Raw genomic sequence first — 25,426 nt, 5'->3', positions numbered from 1 at the left:
TTGTTGAACATAGTCAACTCACCTAGCCATTTCGGCTTAATCCACCTTTACTCAACATACTAACAAGTTATGATTGAGTAATAAATAAATAATAATAACCTTGTGGAATAATTAATAAATTCATTCCACTTAAACCATTCAATTCCAATCCTTTAATAAACCAAATGTGGTTAACAAACCAATCCAATAAAATTATGCTTGTATCAACATTCCATACAAACATTTTATCCAATATAATTCAACATGTTTGCATCCATAATTCCATACAAACATAATCAATTCACCAAAACATGTTTCATAAACATAAGCACATGAATTAAATCAATGTGTAACCAAACAATTTCCATCCAAGTGTTCCCTAATCATGAAACTAAGTTCTTTCCTTTTGGTACCTAAACATGATACTATATAACGAAGTAGACATGTACGTACCTCATACAAACAATCCTTTTGAGCCACTTTTAATCACTTAAAATTCTCCTAGGGAATAATCACTTCCTAGAAAACAACCAACAATTAATATTACTATCCCAAGTAATTTCCAACAATATAATATGATGAAAAACTTATTAAAATAAATAAAACATATATTTATATGCTTAATTAACTTTAAAAATAATTAATTTTATTAATCAAACTCAAGGATAAAATTTTAAAAATAAAAAACTTCGTTAAAAATGAAAAACTGCCCGAAAATCATATTTAGAGGCAGAATTTGGCCACGAGAGGGTGGTTCTCACTACCAAAGGTAGTGAGTCTTTCTTAAAACATCGTTTCCACATGGAAAACACTACTTTTTTGTCAAAATCGGATGAGTTCGGAACCTAATCGGGATTAAAACGGGATTAATATTAACGAACCGAAATCTAAACATTAAAATACGAATTTACGTGTTCAAAATAATCTGGAAACTAATTAGTAATATAATCACCAAAATTTCAAAACATCATTACTATAAAAGCCCTAAATCAATTGTTCATAAAAACCCTAAAATCATGATTTTCAATAAATTGAAACCCTAGGTTTATAATTCATAAAATATGAAATTTATAACATAAATATAATCTGAAATTTATAATCTTTATACCATTAAAATATAATTTAATACTAAAAATATAATCTTTATACTAAAATCAAAACCCAAAACAATTAAAATAACATTAAGCAAAATAATGAAACAAAGGAGGATGAAAATAAGACTAACCTTTTTGTGTGGGAAATTTTGGGGATGTATGGGGTATTTATAGGAGAGAGAGTGGTGTAGGGTTAGTTTTAAGATTGGGCCTCATAAAATTAATGGGCCAATTAAGAAAAGAAAGTGGGTTTGGTTTGTTTGCTGGATATAAATTAGTGAAGAAAGGTTCATAAAAAGTTCTTTGTAATAAAATCGTTCATCAAACCCAAAAATAATTTGAAACTTTTGAAATTAAATCCGAAAAAAATACAAATAAATATTATGAATAAAATATAATTTCATTACTAATATATTTAAAAATACGGGGGATTACACAAATACAGTACAATTATTGGCTGCTTGGCTGGGTTCTACCTAAAGGTAACTGACTCGATCTATCAATCTGATTTGACTCGTATAAGAAATTCAATTCAGATTTTAAATCGTATCAACACAATAATTTAACATGACTGAACTTTAAGATAGGCTCGTTCAAACCTCACCGAACAGACTCATATACCCGTATTAATACCTCTAATTCCACCATACCTAGTTGAACGCATTACGAAATTGGAAAAGATAAGACGTGAGTGATCAATCATTTATTTAATCAAATATGGTTGCAGTCTTGCGGATATTAATAACATGTTTTAAATGAGACAAGGCCAAGCGCATCAGTTCAGAGAAAAATATGACCATATACAGGCTAATTAGGTCTTGTAACATACAAACTATTATCCATAAGTGTGTGTTAGTAATATTTTAAAAACTTTGATATTATGAAATTTTGCATCATCACTAATCTAACAACATATGGAGCATTACATATAATAAGGGTTAGGTTCAACCGCATCTGATCATCAGGCCTAGTTTGAATTTGTGCAGTGCCATCAGTGATGCATTCAGAAAAAAAATTTCAACGGGATCAAAATACATTTGATAAATTTTAATGGGGTCATTCAATTAAAAAATAAGCAATTTTTATTGGAAAAAAAATTTATAATATAAATTTTTTTTTTCATGTTCAAGTGGGGTCAAGGGACCCCACTAAGTTACACTTGCATCCGCCACCGAGTGTCATGCTAAATCATTGTGTTCATACAAATTATATCAATACATAAAATGGGTTACTTTCGAGTTGGGTTTGGTGAGTTAGACATAGTTTTCCAAATACAAACAAGCTAAATTGGTGCAACATATTAAGTCTTTCAAACATGCTATAATCAAGCTAAGTATGTAGGTGCAACATACAAAATAACAACCTGCAGGTGGGACTAGTTTTAAGAACAAACTTGTAAAAAAAAAAAAAAAGACTTTTAAATTATTAAATATATTGTGATGAAATAATCTTTTAAAAAAATACTCCGTAATTGATACTCATTCTATGCAGTTCATATCCCAAGCGGGTTTAAAGATTATGTTGCTGTAGTAATTTAAAAAGTTATTAGCAAATTCAGAAAAAGCATTAATATACATTAATATAATTATGGAGATTTGTAGTTTAGGCAATAGTCTACTTAAATTATTAATGTTTGACGTGTCTACTCAAATTAATTGTGTTTACCCTAATCAACTATGTAGTTGAGATTTGAAATTGTATTATTTTGATGTGGAAAGATTTCTGCATACAATTTATTATTTTTTGAGAAATTCTGCATACTTAATTGTGGTCTTGATTCGTATCAATAATCAACTTTCATTATGCCTTCCTGTTTAGTTGCTGAAAATAGTTCCCATGATAGACACTTTGACAAGAAATTCGCTGTTTTGTGTTAAATGCATATAATTTTTCTAGAAATTTAATTTGATACTTCATTCATTTTATTGAATGATTGATGTTCAGAAATGAATAAACTTTGCTTTTAAAAAAAAAAAAATTTGTCAAAAGGTACTTATATATTTACTTTTTTGTGAAGAAAGACCTTAAATGTTCAAAGTGGTTAAAAAGTTCCTTATAAGTCACTTTTCTTATGGGGAGGGACCTCAACTTTAGAATAAGGCCGTTGACCTTACTTTTTCAACATTGACCATTATGTGAAATGCAGAGTTAAGTGCAGTCATGAGTACTAAACTTTCATGATTGTTGCAGTAGTTTAGGTACCCTAGTTGCAAAAGTTGCAGTCAGGGTACTCTAAACACATTCTGTTAAGTATGTTGTTAACTGAATCAAAAAAAAAAAAAAAAAATCAAATTAGATGCCATAGTTGCAAAACCAACTTTTCATCACTTCCCAACCGTCAAAAAAATTAATCCTTATCAACACCAACAGCTCTAGGTAGCATTCTTCACACAAAAATGGAAAAAAAAAAAAAATTTGTCCAAAGTTTAAAAAAAAAAAAATTAAAATCAAAAGGTCTTCATACTTTAAACAAAAACACCATCAGGGATGTCCTCAAATACATCAACTTTCCCACCATTATACACTAGTCCACTGTCAAGTATAAACTGACCAAAATCCACCATGGTGCACTATCAAACAAGGATTAAATTGAAAATCTGTAACAACATACAAAAAACAAAACAAATAAGAGTGATAATTAGAAAAAAAAAAATCATTTCATTTATTAAAATTTATTCATAACATCAACTTCAAATTTAAAAAGATTGAAATTTTATCAATATTCAAGCACATATACTGTTGAATTATATTGTTCAATTAGAATTGTTAATTCATACTTTAAAAAAAAATTCTTACCAAAAAAATTGAAATGAGAAGAAAATTAAAACAGAACAAAACCCTAAACCTCAAAATAAAAAATTACTAGCCACATAATCACAATCCTTATTAAACAAAATTATAACTATATTTTATCAACAACAAGTATTAAATAAATGAAATTACACAAATTACAAAAAAGAAGTAAAAAAGTGAAAATTACATTATGCATATCTTTGGCGGGAGACAAGTGTGGTCCAAGCCATGGATTATTCTCTTCAACCATGATAATGGAGTGAAAAATAAAAAAATAAAAAAAAAATAAAAAAAAACAGTGAAAATGGTGTAAATGTGTGATTGAAGAAAAATGACTGAAGGAAAAACATTAACTTGGGAGTTCGTTGAAAGGAAAAATGAAAAGGCGGCAACAAAATATATCATTGTATCCTTCATGACTTAACTTTTTTTTTTTTGACGGCCTTCATGACTTAACATGGGAGTTGTATATATTGGGCCAAATGAAGAAAATTGACAGAACTTTAACGATGTTACTTTTTAGTACCCTCTTTGCAACTTTTGCAACTAGGGCACTCTAACTGCAACTTTTACTAAAGTTGAGTACCCTAGTGTGCACTTAACTCGTGAAATGCACGTGATGTTTTTAAAAAATGTCTTTTCCTTCTTTTTTCCCTCATGATTTTGAAGAAAGAGAAGGAATTTTTAGAGAAAATTTTGGGATAGAAAGAGAGAGAAAGTGAAAATGTGGGGAAGAAAAGAACATAAGCGCCTTTTTAACACATCACATGCCATGTGCATGGTGGTCAACACCGGAAAATTAAAGTCAACGACCATATTTCGATGTCAAGTTCCCTCCTCACAACAAAAGTACGTGACTTAGCTTATAAGGACCCTTTTAACCACGTTGAACATATAATATTTTTTTTCGCAAAAACGTGAACATATTATGACAAATTTACCTAAAAAAATGTACACTCTTACACAATATATAGTGCTAACTTATTGAAACTTTTTCTCAAACTTTCCTAAATCCATGTACTATGTATGGTTAAATTCTTAACTTCAATTTATAATTCTACAAAAAAAAGAAAAAAAAAACACCTTATAATAGACCAAAAATATAATTTTTTTTTTTTTTTTTTGGGGGGGGGGGGGGGGGGGGGAAGAAATGAAATGAAATGAAATATCCTCATTTGCATCAAAAAAAATATATTAATGTTGTTGATGCTTGAAATAAGAATAATCAAACAAAGGTGACATATAGTTTTCGTCGGCCATAAGAGCAAAATAAAAATTACTTCGTATTACGTATGATATCATTGACATATAAAGTTTAACATAAGAGTATAGATTGAGAAAGGAAATAAAATATAAATATAAGTATTTAACTATAGCTGGAATGTGATTGTTAATAATAAGATGTATCATCCCAATTAATAGAATTGGGATCAAAGTTGAAAACTTTCTTATCCATTCCTTCTTTGCTCATTGCTCTCCTTAGCTTCTCGGTGTTTTCGTCATCAAAATTGCAATCGTATTAGAATAATTAATTATTACGGAGTAGGTTTTTTTTTTTTGTTTTTTTTTTTAAAAATAAAGATTGTTACCCAAATGATACAATACAACACCATCCAAACATACAATTAAGGTTTTCCAAAGAAAAAAAAAAAAATACAATTAAGGAAATGAAATATCAAAACAAGTATTTGACAGTTGCTGGAATGTGATTGTTAAAAAGATAGTCATCCCAATTAATACAATTGGGATCAAAGTTTAAAACTTTTTCATCCATTCCTTCTTTGCCCATTGTTCTCCTTAGCCTCTCAGTATTCTCATCATCAAAGCTGCAATCATATCATATTAATTCAATTTATTAATACTTTTATTACAAAACTAAAATCAGATTATAACTGTACAATTTTATTTTATTTTATTTATTTATTTATTTATTTATTTTTTTCAATCAAACGAACACTTATTTGAATTTTATTTTTGCAACACCAAAATCGAAGATGAAATTATATACAGATATGTATAAATCTTTGAACTTACATGACAGCAAAGAACAAATAATGCCTAAATACCATCGCCATTTTCGCTGATACTTTTATCTGAAACTCAAGTTTTTCTTGATTAACCTTGAATTTATGGCATGATGCTCCATCCACTATTTTCAACACCTATAATATCATATATTGACTTGACAAAATTAGTGTGTCTATTCTCTATAGTGATAAACAATTTTCATTATAAAAAAATATGATGGGATCTTCTAAATTTCTCTTATATATACTCCGTGAGAACAAACATAATCATATGAGTTATTATTCCATTCGTTTTGTGAGTACATTAATAAAATCTAATTTTTATAATTTTTGCTAATGTGAGATTAAAAATATTTATGATCAAACATTTTGCATCAACATACCATTAATTTAAGGATATCCTGCACCAAAAACATAGAAAAATGGAGTCGACCTTTCACCAACAAGGCTTTCTTAATATTTACTGGTATTCCTTGAGCATCAATCCATGGGTTTTTGTTAAAGTATCGATAATTGTTTTCAACCAACTTATGTAGAGCTAACGGATTTCTCAAAGATGAACCCACATGATATATTGTTAAACATGGTTTATTTGCATTTGCCGCCATTCCCATGATTATTGAATTTACCACCATATCAACTGGAATCTGCAATCATCCAATATCCATTTAGATAATATATTGGTCACAAATAGAGCGGACCATCAATAGAAAAAAGAGTGCGGATTTGGGTAGCCCAAAAATGCGTTTTTAGGCCAAAGCTCTAGTCAGCCCCGTTCTTGACATTTTATGGGCCCTATGCAAAGTAAGAAATAAGGGCTCTTATAAGAAAAATTATTGGTAGTTTAGTACTCATATTATACTCCCCTCTATTTTTTTTACCCATGTCAACATATAGTTGCACGATATAGTTGCACTTACCTTTTAATTAGTTGTACAATTATGATTGATTTTACTAACTTTATTGAAAGTAGGCCGTAGTAGACTAGTAGTACGTAATAAAATTCCACTCACCATATCAATGATAGCGTTACTATCAGCGTGCGTAAAATGAGTTAGTCCTTTGCCATATACAATTGAAAGCATGCTTATGCTTCTGTCAACAAACAACAACGAAGATAAAGAAAATAGAACAAATTGTTAGTTACTTCAATAAATGTTAACATGGCCAAAGAAGAAGAAGAAGAGTGAACATGAGAAATTAAGCACCATTTCAATACATCGATTATCATATTATATGTTTCCTCATCTTATTTTTTTACTTATTTTAAGAAAATAAGATCATATAAGCTAAGTTTAGAAAGTAGCTTAATTAGGGTTTATCAAATAATCTCTAAGCAAATAAAATCGTAGTTATAAAAAAGTCTTACCCTACACTTTCGATCCAACAAGGAAATGGTTCTTTGTAAGTACTACCAATCATTGTAGGGCGAACAATAACTATTGGTAAATCTTCTTTGTGCTCCCATATAAGCATTTCTCCCATTGCTTTTGTGAACGCGTACGTATTAACCCATCCGTACATATTCGCCCTACATGTATAGAAGCCCAATTAACCAAAGTCACAATGACATAACAAATCTTACACTATACTAGTATGCACTGTACAATATATACTTGCTTCTTTGCGTAGCTTAGCTAAGTAATGAATTTGTTTTAAAAATCGAAACGTACTTACCTTTTTTGGCCTAAACTTTTCATGGTATCTCGGATTTTCTTTGTGGAAGCTCCCTTCCTAGTGAGATCATTCAAAGTTTTAGCAACTAACTTCTTTTCTACTTCAATGTCTAACCCAACCATGTCGCTTAATGTCTTACACAGGGTTTCAGGTATTAGTCCTGCCTTTTGTCTGCAAACATAAGCTAATGAAACAAAAAGTTTATCATCTATTCTATATACTTGTACTTCTTTTTATTAGCTTATTAGCAAGAATAATGCTAATATTAGTACTTCTTTAATTTTACCAGCTTAACAAGAAAGTACATACTATATATGCTAAAATTAGTACTAGATGAATGGATTAGGGGTAGTTTTTTTAAGGGTTGTGGGAAATAGAGTTATCAGAAAGAGAATGTATGTGGGAAAGCTAAATTATAAAAGAACGAACGCAAAGTGATCTGAAATTCTAACCAGTTGACACATGAAGAAGAATCTGCAGTTTTGGGCACGTCTTTGCGTATTGCAACACATTTTTAGCCCCAAGGGTGTTAATTTCCAGTGACAGATTATACCTGCATGCGTAATTACCATTGACATTAAATAACAACAAATTATTACAGCGTGTTTCGGGTGAAAACAATGGGACCTTGCCGAAGGTCCAATGAAATGGTGAAGACTGGGCTCGGTCCAAGTGATGTTGGGCCGAGGATTTCCTGCACAGCAAACACACGTAAACTAGCCTCGGGGGTGTTGCCGAGGAAGGCCCCTCCGATGCTAAAGTCAGTACAATGTGTGGAGAGAAAGTTATGCAAGAGAATTAATTGCTTGAGGCTTTGTGTGAATATGTGTAAAAATGTAATATTGATGGCTTTTATACCTTGGCATATATGGGAGAAGTGGGCCTTGGTCCAATTGACTTGCCTTGTGGACTGATCTTGACTTTAGCACAATTGGAGAGTTGAACCTGGACCTTGGGCTTTTAATTGGATCATTTAATGACTAGGCCCAATTGGACTAAATTGGACCCAAACAACTTGCCCCCCAGACCAGATTTGGAAGTATGACGGTTCGGGTTTAATTAATCATAAAAAGGAGGGAAGTAAATGATTTAATTAATCCAAAAAGTTTGAATTTAAACCACAATTAATGAAATAACGGCGGCTGGATGGATAATTTATGGAAGTTGGACGGATAATGGGTGGTTAATCATAGGGACGTGTGTTTAATGGTTACTTAATGAGGTATTTAAGAGAAATTAAGGCGCGGACTCCTGAAATTCCCATTTCCGGAAATAAAACCAAGGAAGCGCACTATCTCTCCTCACTTCTTCACAAACACGAACCCAAAACTCTTGAGAAAACCCAAGAATCCTCATCAAAACTTCGCAAATTCCCCGAATATTGAACTTAGAAACTGAAATTCGTCACTACCAACTTGTAGATCGGCAAATTCCGCTTCAGATTAAGGTAATTTCCTTTGATTTTAGTTTGATTTTCTTCGAATTCGAACTCTTTCCCCTTTTTTCGAATTTTTCTTCGAAACTCAACAATGGTGAGAGGAGTTAGAGGTAGGGCCCGTGCTCCAAGAAGGGCAAGGCAATTCCCCGATCCCAGGAACAGGACTGGGACCTAGAACGGACAAAGAGTGGGGTCTGACCCTGCTGAAGGAATTAGGGCGACCCCAATTTCATCGGCGCCTCCTAAAGGAACGGAGGAGCCGAGCGTTTCTGGGCGGGACGAAGGAGTCCCCGCCGACCTTTGGGATGTTCTTCCTGGATTTCAGGAATGGGAGGACGCTGAGGTTGCCTCAGCCATGGTAAAGAACTGCCCCTACTCTTGGTGGGTTGAGCATGCCAATGCGTACCGGTTTGCTGAGCAAATAGAGCTGCACTACGGCATAATGGAAGCTGATGGGTATTGGTGCAGAATGCCCGTTGCATCGGATAGAATCCATCGTCCACCCCCGGGGTATGTGGGGGTGTACACAAGACAGCTTCAGTATGGGCTAAGGTTCCCTCTGGACTTATTTGTCCGAGATTTGCTGATTCACTACAGGATCTCCCTGTGTCAGCTAACTCCCGTCAGCATCCGAAGGGTGATGACGTACTTGTGGGTCTGCAAGTTTATGAAGTATATCCCCAACTTGCACTGTTTCAAGAAAATCCATAAGTTGGTGCCGAATACCCAGAGTGGGCATGGACATCATGGTCCTGGGTGGTTTCGGATTGAGTCTCGGCCCCGACATTTGACAATGTGGCCGAACGATTCTTCGGATAAGGGGTGGAGAGGCCAATGGATCTGGGTTAGGGCGCCCACAGATCCTGACCACCCCTTCGTCTTCAGCGCCCCCCGATACCTCTCCAATCCCGACCCAGAGATGCTCAGCTTGGGTCCCTTAGAAAATGATGGCCAAGGAGATCATAATCTCAATCAGGCCAATATTTTTGGGAAGGCTGATAACCCAAGGGGGAGAGGTCGTCTGAAGACCATTCCAGCAACCTGGCTCCCTGATAACCATTACATCTTTCAGGAGCATATGCTTGCTGCTGTCGGCCTCAGCCGAAAGTTTAAAGATGGTAAGCTATTTCGGCTGGGGCCGAAGCCTTTTCTTTTTATCTCTTTGCTTTCGCATTTGTAATTTATTCAGCGTTTTGATGTTGCTGAACTGATTTGTACTTATTTTCTATGTTCAGTGCTGGACGAGGTCACTGCCAGGATTGACTACGAGCGTCTCGGCGTTGACCAAGGGAGGACCATCTTGACTCGGGCCCCCTCCATCACTGAATCGAAAGATCGAGACGTTCATCTGGACTCGACTCACTTTCAGATCGAAGCTTCTACCCTCTATCAGCGGCAGAATCCTTGGTGGAAGAAGAGAGATCCTTGGTGCCAGTTATTGGACGAGGAACTCGAAGCTGCTCGTACAGCCGAAGAGGTTGCACGAGCTATTGAAGCTTGTGAAGGAGGAGAAGGGTCCTCCAGGGCTGCTGAGGAAGAAGCAGCAGCAAGGGCAGCTGAGGCCGAAGACGAGGCTTTGCTGAAGACCTCGGTGAGTTATACTTAGCTTTTCAGGCTTCAGTTTCTTTTTTTTTTTTTTACTCACGTTCTTCCTGCCCCCCTGTCTTTTGCAGAGAGCAAAAGACAGAGAGAAGGGATAGCTCCCATTCGTCCCGAAGACCAAGTCCAGGAGGAATCCGAAGAATCAGATATGGACGAGCAGCCCCTTCGCAAAAGAAGAAGGATGGCCATCATCGGCCCCCACGACTTCCAGACGAGGCCGAGGCCCGTCGGCATTAGCATTCAGGAACCTGAGGAAGGCGGTGGATCGCCGAGGGTTCCTCAGCCACCACCTCAGTCTCCGCCGAAGACCCCTCCAGCACCTCCTGAGATGGAGGTGGATCAGAAAACTCTCGATCCCAAGGGAGGGGTTCCAGAGGAGGAAGAGGTTCAGGAGAGTGCTGCTGAGCACAATGCTGAAAGTGCTGTGAAGCCCGTTACTGAGGGTTTCTCAGCTGATATTGCGAGGGAGGTTGAGGCTTTCGTCCTCACCTCCGAAGAAGAAGCGGAGGTCATAATAATTGACTCTGCTGAGAAGGAGGAAGAGGCTCCTGAAGAAGAAGACGCTGAGCCATCCAAGGCTCAGGAAGTTCCCGAGTCTTCCTTCCCTTCTTCCAGACGCTGCACTCTGGAGAAATGGGTTTCTCGGCCCCCCGCATTCCAATTCCAGATCACATCTGGGATCTTATATGGGGTCAGAACCGAGAAGGTGCTGCAGCCTACTTCGGCAATTTGGCCGGCTTAACCGAAGTAGATAGGGCAAGGATTTGGTCGCTGAAGGCCACTGCTGGGATGGGCGAATCCAGCAGATCAGTTCCAGACCCTGCAAGGTCAAATCAACTACTGATGATGTAGGTAAATCTCCCCTTGCTTTTATTTTTCAATTCAGCTCTTCAGTTCAGTTTCAGTTTTTTTTTTTTTTTTTTTTTTTTTTTTTTTTTTTTTTTTTTTAAACTGACTTGTGCCTCTGTTTTTAGTTTGTGCACAATCAGACTCTCACTGTAGAGCTGATAGATTCCCTACAAGATAGGGTTGATGCTGCTGAACATGCAAGGAAGGTAGTCGTTGAGGACCTGAAACTTGCTCAGCTGAAGCAAGCAGCGGCTGAAGAGAAGCAGAAGGAGGGAGAAGAATATGAGAAGAAAGCTGCTGAGGCCCTCCAAACCTTCTGCCCTGCCATGGAGAAGGAGGTTTTTCCCCCACTGATAGAAGGGGAGAACTTCCTTCGGGATCATCTGGGAGTGGACATCTCAAAATTCAAGGCTGCTATTGAGAGCAAAATCAGAGAAGGAGCTGCTGCACAGGCTGAGGTGCAACAAAAGCTAGAAGCTTTGGAAGCCAGTAGGATGGCTGCTGAAGAAAAGCTCCAGTCTCAGGATGTCCAACTCTCAAAGGCTGCTACTGCTGCTGAAGCTCAGAGAGTCAAGCTTCAAGAGGCTGAGGATCAGCTGAGGGTCAAGGATGATGAGCTGACCCAAATGAAGACTGAAGCTTCAAAAGTTCAACAAGAGCTGAACGAGCAGAAGGATTCCTCCTCCAAGCTCACTGATGAGCTGAACCAATCCAAGAAGGACTTGGAGGAGGTACAGAAGAAGCTGGCAGATGCTGAAGCCCTACTCAAGGTCCGTATCTACACCCAAGAAGAGTACGATATGGGCTTTAAGAATGGGGTCAGAGTGTTCCGAAGAGTCTGTCTTCATGCTGAGCCAAAGCTGGACTGGTCCAAGTGTGCTGAATGGATCCAGGACCCAGCAGACCCTCATATGAAGTTCCCAACTCCAGTCGAAGCTGAAATCCTTGCTGCTGAGGAAGCCGAAGAAGAAGAAGAGAGGAGGGAACTTGAAGCTGAACAACGAGAAAGGGAGGCTCAGCAGGGTGCACAGCCTGCTTCATCTGCTGCTGGAGCTGAGGCCACTATGGGACCCAGCGCTGCTGATCAGTCTGATCCTCGGGCTAAAGCATAGGAACTCGGGCAGTCGTCTTCAGAATCTTGCGGTTCATCATGCGCTCAACTTTAGACTTGCCGCTTCTGAAATTTTTTGCCTTGTTTTTTGCTTCAGCTTGCCTTGATGTACAAACTACTTTATCTGTTTTTGCATGTACCTCGGCAGCTGTAATTTTCCGCTTGTGGGCGGCTGCCGATGCTTTATTATGTCTTTAAGACATTTGAACTTTGTAGCTCGTTTTCTGAGCATTTGAGCTTTATCTGATGCATTTTTCTTCAATTGCTTTGTCTTATTTTGAATGCTTTACTGTTTCTGAACTTAAGAAATTTCGCAAAAATTTGCTAAGTACAAAGCTTTCAGCTCGAAGAATTCTGCTGAAGATAAACTTGCACTGATAGTGCCTCTTGCCTCCCCCTAGTGATCTGAAGACTCGAGTCTTTGGATTACTGAGTTGGGTTTCTTTAACTTTCAGACGAAGCTGAATAAAAAATTTCTAATAGTTGCTATTATCCTTAGTTTTCTGTCTATCTTTAAAAATGGATATCTGAAACACAAGGCCAATTGAAGGCAATGTTTCAGATAATGGCTCTCTGGGATACAAGGCTCAGCTAAGGCAATATCCCAGACTTGTCCATGGACTCATGTCTTTGGAGAACAAGTCTTACTGAAGTTTAACTTCAGCTGAAAGACCAGAGTTCTTTAAAAAGACGAGTTTGTCAGCAATCTGGAACCCAGTTACCCGAAGGCGAAGGTTTCAGACGAGGCTGAATAAAAACCCTTAAAGAGTAGATAGAATAAAGAAAACTTGAAAAAATAAAAAGTTGCAAAAATTATAGAAATGGTGGCTCTGAAGCCTTTCATTAATAATTCAAAATGTACTTACAAAGATTGCTCTACCCCGAAAGGTTTACACATGATATTTCTTAAGTACATCAGCATTCTAGTGATTTTTCAGCTCAGTTCCATCTAACTGACGAAGTTGGTATGTTCCTGGCTGAAGCTCATCATGAATTTCATAGGGTCCCTCCCATGCAGCTGAGAGTTTCCCATGGATTCGGCCTTTCTGAACTGCAGCAGCATTCCGAAGGACAAGGTCTCCAATTTTGAGAGGCCTTGCTTGGACCCTCCGGTTATAAAATTTGCTGATTCTCTGCTTATAAGCAGCCATTCTGTCTCGGGCTGAGTCTCTTACTTCGTCGAGGAAATCGAGGGATTCCTTCATAAGTTGCTCGTTCTTAGCCGAGAAGTGGTGCACTCGTAAACTTTCAGAGCCGATTTCCACTGGAAGAACGGCTTCGGCACCATACACCAGCTCGAAAGGTGAATACACCAGACGAGAAGTGGTTAATAGTGGCCTCTTTTTCAGTTGTCCGAAGTGACCAGAGGGTTCCTGGAAGTTCCTCTATCCACTTGGACTTTTGATCTTCAACTCTTTTCTTCAAAGCATTGAAGATTTGTTTATTTGCAGCTTCGGCTTGGCCATTACTTTGAGGATGACATACTGCTGAATATGCTAGTTTGATGCCGAACTGGTCTGTGTACCGCCTCAGCGGTAAATTATCAAATTGCCTCCCATGATCGAAGACAAATACCTTCAGAATACCGAAGCGAGTGATAATGTTCTGCCAGATAAATTTCCTGACAGTTTGCTCTGTGATATTCGAAGCTGCTTCAGCCTCAATCCATTTGCTGAAATAGTCAATGCCGACTATTAACCATCTTTTTTGGTACGGTGCATCTGGAAAGGGTCCCAAAATATCTAGCCCCCATTGGGCGAACGGAAGCAGATTAAGGATAGGCTGAAGGTCCCTAACTGGCTGATGGATGACTGGTGCGAATTTTTGACATTTTTCGCATTTTCGTACCAGCTCTTTAGCGTCTGAGATCATGGTGGGCCAGTAATATCCGGCCCTCAATGCCTTGTGGGTTTCCACAGATGCCGAGGTGAATTTCCCGAAGGATGTAATCTGCATCTGTTGGTCCCACGCATTTCAGCAATGGGGCTGAGAAGGACTTTTTCAGAAGCTCTCCCCTGAAGACGATGAACCTTGACCTAGTTCTCTTTAGTTTGGAGGCCAAAATTCCGTTTTCGGGAATTTCTCCCCGAAGCTTGAAAGCTAGGATGGGGTCCATCCAGCTGGGTTCTGGGTCAGCGCAGCACACTTCACGTGCTTCGTCGACACTTCTTTCTCTGCGCACTTCCACATATACAGATCTGTTCAGCTCAGTGAGAGTTGAACTGGCAAGTTTGGAGAGTGCGTCGGCTTGAGCATTCTGACCCCTTGGGATCAGCTGCACTTTAAAGGTTCTCAGCTTTGCAATTACTGATTTGATCTTGGCAAGATAAGTTATCATGGAGGGCTCTTTGGCCTCGTAGCTGCCACCGATCTGATATGCAATTAGCTGAGAGTCTGTTTTCAGACAGACATGCTCGGCTTCCAGAGAGATGCACAGTTCTAGGCCAGCGATTGCTGCCTCATATTCAGCTTCGTTGTTCGAAGCCTTGAAAGAAAATTTGAGTGCATACTCGAAGGATTTGCCTTCGGGAGAGGTTATCACTACCCCTGCCCCCGAACCATTTACGGTGGAGGATCCATCCGTAAACACGGTCCAGATTTTCTTTTCATCGTCTAACGTCTCTTGGTACGAGCATTCGGCCAAGAAGTCCGCTAGAGCTTGGGCCTTGATGGTTGTTCTCGGCCGGTAGCTGATGCTGAATTCAGTGAGCTCGAAAGCCCACTTGGCCACCCTACCAGATTTTTCAACTTTGCCGAGAACTTTTTCCAGCGACTAATCAGTTAAGACCACTATTTGATGGCAATCAAAGTAGGGCCTCAATTTCCGAGCAGCTATCACCACTGCAAAGGCAACTTTTTCGAGTAGAGGGTAACGGGTCTCGGCATCCGTCAGAGTGTGACTGACAAAGTAGATCGGTTGCTGAATTTTATTTTCTTCCCTCAGCAGCACTGCACTGATGGTAGCTGGGCTAACAGCTACGTACAGATACAAAGTTTCCCCCTCCACTGGGCTAGCCAAAGTTGGGAGTTGAGCCAGATGCTCCCGGAGCTGCTTGAAGGCTTCTTTTTGCTCTTCTTCCCAAACGAGCTCTTTTGTTTTTGGGAGTTTCAGGGCTTTGAAGAAAGGTAGTCCCTTGTCCGAAGCTCTGGAAATGAACCTCGAGAGGGCTGCCATTCTTCCGGTGAGCCGCTGAACGTCCCTCTTTGTTTTCGGCTCAGGAAGATCAAGAGCTGCTTTGACTTTGGAGGGATTGGCGTCAATCCCCCTCTTGCTGACCATGAATCCAAGGAATTTCCCTAACTTCACGCCGAAGACACACTTCTTCGGATTCAGCTTCATTTGATGCTTTCTTAAGGTGGCGAAGGTTTCAGCCAGGTCCTTAACATGGTCTTCAGAGTTTTTGCTTTTGACGATTGAATCGTCAACATAAACTTCCATGTTTCGGCCTTTTTGATCGGCGAAAACCTGATCCACCAGCCTTTGATAAGTCGCCCCCGCATTTTTCAATCCGAAGGGCATCATTTTGTAATTGTACACCCCGACGTTCGTGATGAATGCCGTCTTTGCTCGGTCGTCGGGGTACATGAAGATCTGATGATACTCCGAGAATGCGTCCATGAAACTAAGCAAGGCGTGGCCACTCGTCGAGTCGACTAGCTGATCGATTCTCGGCAAGGGATAGAAATCCTTCGGACAAGCCTTATTTAGGTCCGTGAAGTCAACGCACATTCTCCAGGTACCATTGGCCTTCTGAACCATCACCACATTTGCAAGCCATTCTGGATATTGACAAGGCTCGATGAAGCCTACGTCCAACAATTTTTTGACCTCGGCTGCGATGTCTCGGTTCTTATTTGCGGAGTAATTCCGCTTCTTTTGCTTGACTGGCCGACACGTTGGGTCGACGTTAAGCTTATGGGAGATGAGGTCTGGACTTATCCCAGGCATATCGGCTGCCGAAAAAGCAAACACATCTCTGTTGTCCCGAAGGAGTTGAATAAGTTCACAACGGGTGCTCGGATCAAGGTCCATCCCGACTGTTACACATTTTCCAGCATCTCCTTCGGCCAACTCGACCGTCTCAGTCTGCTTGTCCAGGTCCATTGTTGATGGACTGGACTCCTCACAATCTGGCCTACTGTCTATATCAGCAGGCGTCCCAGACTTTTTCTTTTTTGGCTGGCTCTTTGAGTCTTTCGGCTCAGATGAAGAGCTCGCCTTTTCCTTTTCTGACCCTTTTTCTTTGGGTACAGAACCTTGGGCCGAAGCACTTAGACCTTTCGGCTTTTTTGTGCTCGGCTCTCTTTCTTTTTCTTTCTCCTCCTCATCCTCATCGTCATCGTCTGGGCGACTAGTGGATGGCTTGAGGTAGTTGCACCTTCGGGCTTTCTTCTGGCTGCCCTGGATCCTTTCGGGGAAACCGGCGTCTGAAACGTAAACCATCAGCTAATGATAAGTTGAGACAACCCCTTGGATCTCGTGAATTATGGGTCTCCCCAAGATCACGTTGTACACTGAAGGAGCATCGATGACTAGAAATTCAGTCATGACATTCCTAGCTGCTTCATCGCAGCCGATGGTGACAGGAAGTAGAACCTTCCCATCAGGATAAGTTGAAGCCCCATTGAATCCGGATACTGGGTAGGACACCGGCGTAAGGTGCTTGGGCTTCAGCTTGATTTGATTATAGGCCTTTCGGAACAAAATATTTGCTCCGCTACCACCGTCGATTAGAACTTTGCTGACGTCGTGGTTGGCCACCGTGGCGATGATCACCAACGGGTCCTCGTGAGGGTACGTCACCCCCCGGCAGTGAACGTCATGTTCGGCACCGGTGACTGGGGTTGCTGAATATCAGCATGATTCACCTGGTGGGTCAGAGCCCTGAGGTGACGCTTGTGCTCCCTCCGAGAGCATGTTCCTCCGGAGATAACATGGATTGGATGGAATTTTCCTTCCGCAGTTTTGCTGTTCTTTCGGGGGAAGTCGATTTCTTGCCGAGAGTCTTTTTCGGACTTCTCAGCCTCTTTCTTCTCGCGGTGATCCGCGATATATTTTTTCAAGTATCCCTTCCGGACCATATCCTCGATTTGGTCCTTCAGCTAGATACACTCCTCAGTGTTGTGTCCCGGTGATTCATGGAACTCACACCACTGATTCTTATTTTTTCGCTGATACCACTCGGGGAGTGGTCTCGGCTTTCTGTAACTCTGCTCCTCTTTCGTCACACTGTAGATCTTAGCGTGCGGAAGAGAGAGCGGAGTGTATGATTTATATCTGCCCGCGAAAGGAGCAGATTTTTCTTTCTTCGACTCGTTGGCCGAAGATTGTTCCGAGGCTTTCGCCTATCCCTTTGCCTTCTGGCCTTGGCCTTCAGACGAGGGTTTTTGTTTTTGTTTCCCTCCCCCAGATTGAGGTTGGTTTTTTGTTTTGTTCCACTCTTCAGCTCGGATGAATTTATCCGAAGCATTCAATGCCCCCTCTAAGGTCTTGGGTGAATTCATGACCATGAAGTCGGAGAACGGCCTAGTTTTGAGACCGTGCTGAAGGGCGAAAACTGCCAGCCCCTGGTCCAGCTGTGAAATGCTGGATGACTCGTTGCTGAAGCGAGTCAGATAGTCTCGGAGGCTCTCGGCCTCACCTTGCTGCAGGCCCATGAGCTCTGCAGTAGTCTTCTCTCGGCGATTTGACGTGGAAAACTTGCTCTTGAACTTGGAGGACAGATCGTCCCACCCAGTAATTGAGCCTTCTTTAACTCCCTTGGAGATCCACGCTTGCGCGACCCCCTTGAGAGTGGTTGGAAAATACTTGCACCAAGTCGCTTCGGACCTGGGGCAGAGATGCATGTGAGCCTCATATGAGGCAATCTGGTCCTTCGGATCCGAAGTTCCATCATAAGTAATGTGCGACGGGATTTTAACCGTCGGCACATGAGATTCCAGTATCCATTGCTCGAATGGAGAACTGGAGGGTAGCATTACGGCCTTGCCCTTATTCCCAGCCGAAGGGACCGCGCTCCGCCCTCTCAGAGAGGTAGAAGTGGTTTTCGTCCCTGGCTGGGAGGTCTGGGCCTCGGCAGAATTGCTGCTCTCATGGGTTCTGCTCGTAGTGAGCTGAGTGGAAGACTCCCCGAAGAAGTGAGAGTTCCTGTTTCTCTCCCTCTCAGTTCTCCAGGTATCCTCCTCCCATTCGCCAAGCTCCTTGAAAGAGGAGAGTTTCCCCCCCTCCTGGCCGAGGTTCCTCCGCTGGTTTCTGGTTTGCGGAGGGGTTCGGTCGCGTGGAGGTGGCATGTTCTGGGCCTTCATGGCTTCCATGAGGACCTCTAAGGCTCTCACTACCTCCTCTGAGTTGGGCCCTGTCAAGGGTGTCCTCGGCTGAGAGCGAGAGTGGGTGTGAATGCTCCGGGATTGGCTCCGGGCGTGAGATTGGGTCCTTTGAGTAGACCTGTTGTCCTCGTTTGACCGAGGCGGGCTCGGTGGATGATTGGACTGGATGATAGGAGATTCGGATCTCTCCCTAGGCTCCTCATGAGAGTCGGGTCCCGCGGAGGGGCTCCTATCCCGAGGAGGAGACAGGCTAGGAGTGGGGTGTTCCAAGGGACCCCATCCTAGTGATTTTCGGCGTTTTCTCGGAGGAGAAGCACCGTCGTTTTTGTTCTTGCGATTCTTAGCCATTGGAACTAAGATTGAGGTAGAACGATTGAAATTGGTTTAAAGATTTTTTTGAAAGTCTTCCCCACAGACGGCGCCAAATTGTTTCGAGTGAAAACAATGGGACCTTGCCGAAGGTCCAATGAAATGGTGAAGACTGGGCTCTGTCCAAGTGATGTTGGGCCGAGGATTTCCTGCACAGCAAACACACGTAAACTAGCCTCAGGGGTGTTGCCGAGGAAGGCCCATTCGATGCTAAAGTCAGTACAATGTGTGGAGAGAAAGCTATGCAAGAGAATTAATTGGTTGAGGCTTTGTGTGAATATGTGTAAAAATGTAATATTGATGGCTTTTATACCTTGGCATATATGGGAGAAGTGGGCCTTGGTCCAATTGACTTGCCTTGTGGGCTGATCTTGACTTTAGCACAATTGGAGAGTTGAACCTTGACCTTGGGCTTTTAATTGGATCATTTAATGACTAGGCCCAATTGGACTAAATTGGACCCAAACACAACGTATATAGTTACATTCATTATATTACGTATGATAAGTATGTAAGATCATTATATTACGTTACCTCTCTTGGAACTTAGTCACCGCTGCTGAATGAAAGATAACGTCAATTTCCTTCTATATTTCACTGTCATCGTCTTTTAATCCCAAATTGATCAATGATGTATCCCCGTCAATTGGTGCAACTTTTTCAGATATGAAGTTATCGAACTCGGCTCCATGTTCTTCTCTTAGCACTTGAAACAATTCCTTGACTATGATCTACACATCATCAAATAAATGATGATTAACTTTATTTCTTTGAGAAACACGTACAACGACCTTGATGCCCCTCAGCAAATTAAATTACGTACGTATATGTATAGTGGCGCGCGTATGGTGCGCATGAACCATACGTGCACGCCAAAATCATACGCCCGTCATAGATAGTGCATCTATCATTTCAGGAATTCTTGGATGCACCAATCAACTTTATACAAATACGAGTATTTATTATTTTTTCTAAGTCTAAATACTCCGTATCATATTATATACAAGTACGTACTATATACCTGATCATGTAGCCTTTCAAGTGCTGACTTGTTATCTTTGCTTCTTATAAGAAGGTATAACTTCTTCACATTTGGCTGAATTCGAAGTATCTTCTCCACGAGCACTATCATTTGAGAAGAGAAGAAAGTATTTCATTGAAAAAGACGAGCAAAATACGTTAATTAGCTATATAAGTCAAGACTCAAGAGCATATAATAATGAAAACAATATACTATAATAATCTACTTAATTAAGGATAATATCCCATACTGATCAAGGCTAATATCTAATTAATTAAGCCAATCAAGATCAAATCAGAATTTTTTGAATAATTTAGTTGCATAGATGAGGCTAATAATAAGGTGATCACCTTTTGCTAGGAAGCCAGTGGCGCCAGTGACTAAAAGAGTTTTGTTGCAAAGAAACTCAACTCCGTTTTCAGCTTCCATCTTTGAATTATTATATTATTAAGATGATTGAATATAATACTGTACGTACTAAGAGGCAGGAATATTAACTTAGGTGATCGATATTTAATAGAAAATATTTAAGAAATTGTGGTGGCTCTCCAATATACATGTAGTACACTAGTGCTTATATACACTTGATTATATTAGTATTTACTGTAGTAAATATTGACAAATTGCAAGAAATAATAAATACTCCGTACTCCATAAGGGTTTGGTTCAATTAAGCTTTTTTATTTATATTTTTTTGGCTAATGGTTCACTTAAGCGTCATAATCTAATTTATGCCATTTTCCCAACTACAAACGAATACCTTACTTGATAAAGTCTTTACAATTATTAAAGATCATTAGAACTTGGCTCTTCCACTCTTTGTCCAAGTAAAGTCTATGTCGTCTTTAATACTTTAGTTGTTCTCTTTTAAAATACTCCGTACAACACTTCTCATCTCACGTTTTGTTGTTTTAATCATCAGTTAATATCTAAGTTTTATCTTCAAGATTTCAAATATATGAATACATGTGATGAGGAGAGAGATGGAAAGAAATGACAACTTACAAAGAAAAGAAAACATTTGTTGCAAATAAGAGTGCATCTTGAGTAGCTCCTATGTATTTTACTTTTACACTCTCTTTATTTTACCCTCTCAACTCTCAAGCAAGTTTAGCTCAGAAGTATGTACAATCCTTTGAAGTTGCAAATAATATGTAATGAATGTAATCTTGTAATGAAGGTAACGAAGTGGCAATGCAAATAGGCTTGCAGCCCATATAGACATTGACCCACATGGGTATAGTATCAACCCATCACTTAAGCCCAAATGAACAATCATCACATGCCCAACACCACGCTATTAAATACAAGTACCCCATGTATGGATATTAAACACATGGGCGGTAGGCTCTTACCCGAAAACCGAACTCATAGTCTATACATAGTATAGTCAGTTATTGGGAACCAACTTTGGAGCATGGCCGATCCCTATCAGAGATCGGGTCCAAATTTCATTTGTTTAGACTTACTTTAGTACTTTAACATCAAATAATTAGAAAAAATAAGTTGTGCATTGTTTTATGTTCAGATCAAATTAGATAAGTAAAAATATGGTAAACTAAACATATTCTTAACATTATAAATATTGACTTGAAAAGATTGAACATGCTTGATTTTTTTTTTATTTATTTTATTTTTATAGTTGAAATTGAAACAATATTGGGGAGAAATTTAGAATAAACGTAGTTATAATATATAGGAAGTTCAAGTAACATACTTGAATTTTACAGCAATAAGCTAATACTACCCCCGTTTTAATGAGTTATACCCATTTACTATTCACAAGGTTAAATTTTAAATATATGTATTTGTGTATATATAAGAAAAAATATTATCAAGTTTGATCTTATTTGATTCGTATTACTATAAATTTTCAATATATTTCTAATACATAATCAAAGAAATTGATGGTCAAAATAGTGCATTAGAGATCGAGAAACACTTAGCAAAACAGAGGCAGTAAATAGAGATTCGACACAATTTCAAAGTGAAGGTTTGTTTTTAAGTAGATAAACCGCTGGCGCTACGATTTGAATCATTATCGGTCCTCCGTCCTCCTACGAGGATTGTTAATGAATTAAGTTTGTGATCGGTTTTGTGCTTTGTAATTCACTTATTTCTTGTTCCTTTTTTAATATCTTCACTTAATTATTAACTAATATACACTGAAAATGGAACAATTATCTAAATTACAAAATGAACAATTCATTATTAATAAAAAATACAATGGTCAATTACACATTGCAAGACTCACAATTTCTTTATTGAACAATCAAATTCAGAGTATAAATATACCACATACAAATTAAAGACGATTCCATAATAATCAAATAATATTGAAGTACGTAGAAATAGTTAATAATTAAATGAGTAATAACATATATACTACTCATAATTAGTTAGTTCATGCATCAACGCTTGCAAACAACTCCACGTCCACTAAAACCAGATGCACAGTTTAGATCAGCAAACTCAATACTCTCCTCAGAGCTCTCAATCCCATTTCCATTGAATCTAGCTACGGCGCAATCGGTAGCGAAGATAGAGGATGAATGGAACTCCCTTTCGCCTCCTAGGACGGGCATTGCAACGCCCATCTTAACCTTACTCACGTAGTTACTTGCATAAGTTTGACCTAAAACACCGTTGACTTGTCTACTCAATGACTTAAACTTGAAGCTCAAGTCAAGATGAGCAAAACAATCTTCTTGGGTTACACCATACTTGTGGATCAAGGAATCTTTTTCGGTGATTGGGACAACCACTGCCTTGATCTTGAAGTTACCCTCGGCCTCTATCACTACCGCGTTTGTAGCCCTAGCTCTGGTGATGGAAACATCGCCAGCTGGTGATTGCCAGCTGGCACCTTCCTCTTCTGGGAGGTCAATGGGTTGGCCGTCGAAGAAGAGGGAGATACGGTCAATGGCATCGTACCATGTGGCGGTCTTTTGGGCACCGAGGTAGATCTTGTGGTTGTTGAAGAGGAGACCTAGGGCTTGGACCCAGGTGAAGTCTCTTCCCATGTTGGCGGTTCGCTTTCCGATGAAATGAGCGTTGATGTGGAGGTTGGAGTCGGAGACTAGACAAAAGTCTTGGTCTTTCTTACCGTGGAAGTAAAAGGTAATTCCATCAGCTCCCACAAACCTTGGGTCTTGGCACACTGCACCTGGCTTGTTGCAATCTGTATGTGTATCATGCAAATTAATTAGAATCTAAACTTTACGATAAATTTATTATGTAGCATTATATTGTTAGCCAAAATCTAGATGAACTACTCTTTTTTTGATTCATAATATGCTTTAAATTTACGTAATTCTTTGGAAAAATATTCACAAATTTTCCATGCATGACTTTTTTTTTTCCTTTTTTTTTTGCTTAATTAGGACTATAATACAACTAGAAGGTGTAGAATATTATCGTTAGATAGATTTGGAATGCTTAATTTTGAAAATAAAATGTACAAATTTTGAAAGCTATATTAATTTATGATCAACTAAGTAATTAATTGAGTAAAGGAGTATAAGATTGAAACTTACCACAAACAGGACTACAAGTAACACAGTCAACTTGGCAAGTATCAGCACATGCAGCCGGACAAGTAAATTGCCTATAGTAGCAAGATGAATAGTATCTATCCATACACCTTACTTGCTTAGGACTAGAGGATGAAGGCGGGGTTGGTTTAGGTGGGGACGGGGTGGGAGTAGGTGGCGATGGGGTGGGTGTTGGTGGGGACGGGGTGGGTGTGGGTGGCGATGGGGTAGGTGTTGGTGGGGATGGAGTGGGTGTGGGTGGTGATGGGGTAGGTGTTGGTGGGGATGGAGTGGGTGTGGGTGGCGAAGGTGTGGGAGTGGGTGGCGATGGGGTGGGTGTGGGTGGCGAAGGGGTGGGAGTGGGTGTTGGTGGGGACGGGGTGGGAGTGGGTGGTGATGGGGTAGGTGTTGGTGGTGATGGAGTGGGTGTTGGTGGAGATGGAGTGGGCGTGGGTGGTGATGGAGGGGTATAAGGTGGAGTACCTCCCGGCCCTTTAGGCTCTTTGGGTTCTTTAGGTTCTTTGGGTTCCTTATCTTTAGGCTCCTTATCTTTTGGCTCTTTAGGTTCCTTATCTTTAGGCTCCTTGGGTTCCTTATCTTTAGGCTCTTTAGGCTCCTTGGGCTCCTTATCTTTAGGCTCCTTGTCTTTAGGCTCCTTAGGTTCCTTATCTTTGGGCTCCTTAGGCTCTTTAGGTTCCTTATCTTTGGGCTCCTTAGGTTCTTTGGGTTCCTTATCTTTGGGCTCCTTTGGTTCTTTGGATGAAACATCAGAATCCTTAGGCGGCTCTGTGGTGGGAGTGGTAGGGCTGGTAGTAGTTTCACCAGGGGTAGTGTAATCAACGGCTGCTGCCTCGGCCACTGCCAAGACAAGGAGGAGGATGACAGCCATCACTCTAGTCCGCGAAAGCTTCATTTTCGCGGAGCTTTTTACTAACTGATTATTGAAAATATATAGAAGGGAAGGTGGTTAAGAGATAGATTTTGGTGATGAGAACTCCAATGCTTGTATGTTTGTTTTTATAGTGGAGTTAATAAGATGCATTTCTTAATTTTTAATGTTGTTTTTAAGTAGAAGTAATATTCTGTTAATGGCGTTCCTTTAATGGTATTCTACTCTAGTTTTCACATGGACAGGACCTTCCTTTCAGCTTCATTTTTTAAACTTAATTGTATCTTAATTAGTTTTCTGAAGTTGTACTTTTTACATATTACTATTGCTTATAGAAACAAAGCTAATTTCTTTTCTTCATTTGCTCTCCAAAGATTGTAAAATCCTTATTTCTTATATATGAAATACTAGTATTATTTTTCACTCATAATAATTTAATGATAGCAGTATAAAGAGATCTGGAGAATAATTTGTAGGCAATCAAATAATATTGTTTCTAATTTTTTTTAAAAAAAAATATATAAAAATTTAAATATGTTTTGGCTTTGTAGTATTCGTCCCGCAATACGGCAATATTAATAGTCTCAATAACATCCCAAAAATTCACAAGAGTACATGAAAAAGTTACAACATCTTCTAATAAGAACCTTCCTAATAAGAAAAATTTGACAACCAGCTTGTTACATTTGGGATTTTAGTACTCCCTTCAAATTAAGG

The 25,426-nt window shown here is 39.5% G+C and overlaps 1 protein-coding gene and 1 pseudogene across 1 annotated transcript; both read right to left on the bottom strand.

Moving 5' to 3' along the window:
• Positions 1–5,541: 5,541 nt before the first annotated feature.
• Positions 5,542–20,716, bottom strand: LOC145618599 (fatty acyl-CoA reductase 3-like; annotated as a pseudogene).
• A 1,962-nt stretch (positions 20,717–22,678) lies between these two features.
• On the bottom strand, positions 22,679–24,733 carry LOC145616107 (uncharacterized). Its single transcript, XM_081670813.1, has 2 exons — positions 23,824–24,733; positions 22,679–23,468 (listed from the first exon to the last, which is right to left on the bottom strand). Exons 1-2 carry the CDS (start codon positions 24,731–24,733, stop codon positions 22,699–22,701), a joined length of 1,680 nt encoding a protein of 559 aa, XP_081526939.1. The 3' UTR covers positions 22,679–22,698.
• Between the last annotated feature and the right edge of the window lie 693 nt (positions 24,734–25,426).

This window comes from Chenopodium album, chromosome 26 (assembly GCF_948465745.1).
Source record: "Chenopodium album chromosome 26, dcCheAlbu1.1, whole genome shotgun sequence".
Taxonomy (NCBI): domain Eukaryota; kingdom Viridiplantae; phylum Streptophyta; class Magnoliopsida; order Caryophyllales; family Amaranthaceae; genus Chenopodium; species Chenopodium album.
This window is presented reverse-complemented; position numbering and strand designations above follow the sequence as displayed.

Excerpts from the sequence above, each read along its gene's own strand:
- LOC145616107 (XM_081670813.1), bottom strand. The coding sequence starts at position 24,733 with ATGAAGCTTTCGCGGACTAGAGTGATGGCTGTCATCCTCCTCCTTGTC. Across the intron at positions 23,469-23,823 it reads TACTTGTAGTCCTGTTTGTG|ATTGCAACAAGCCAGGTGCA; the intron begins GTAAGTTTCAAT and ends ATACACATACAG.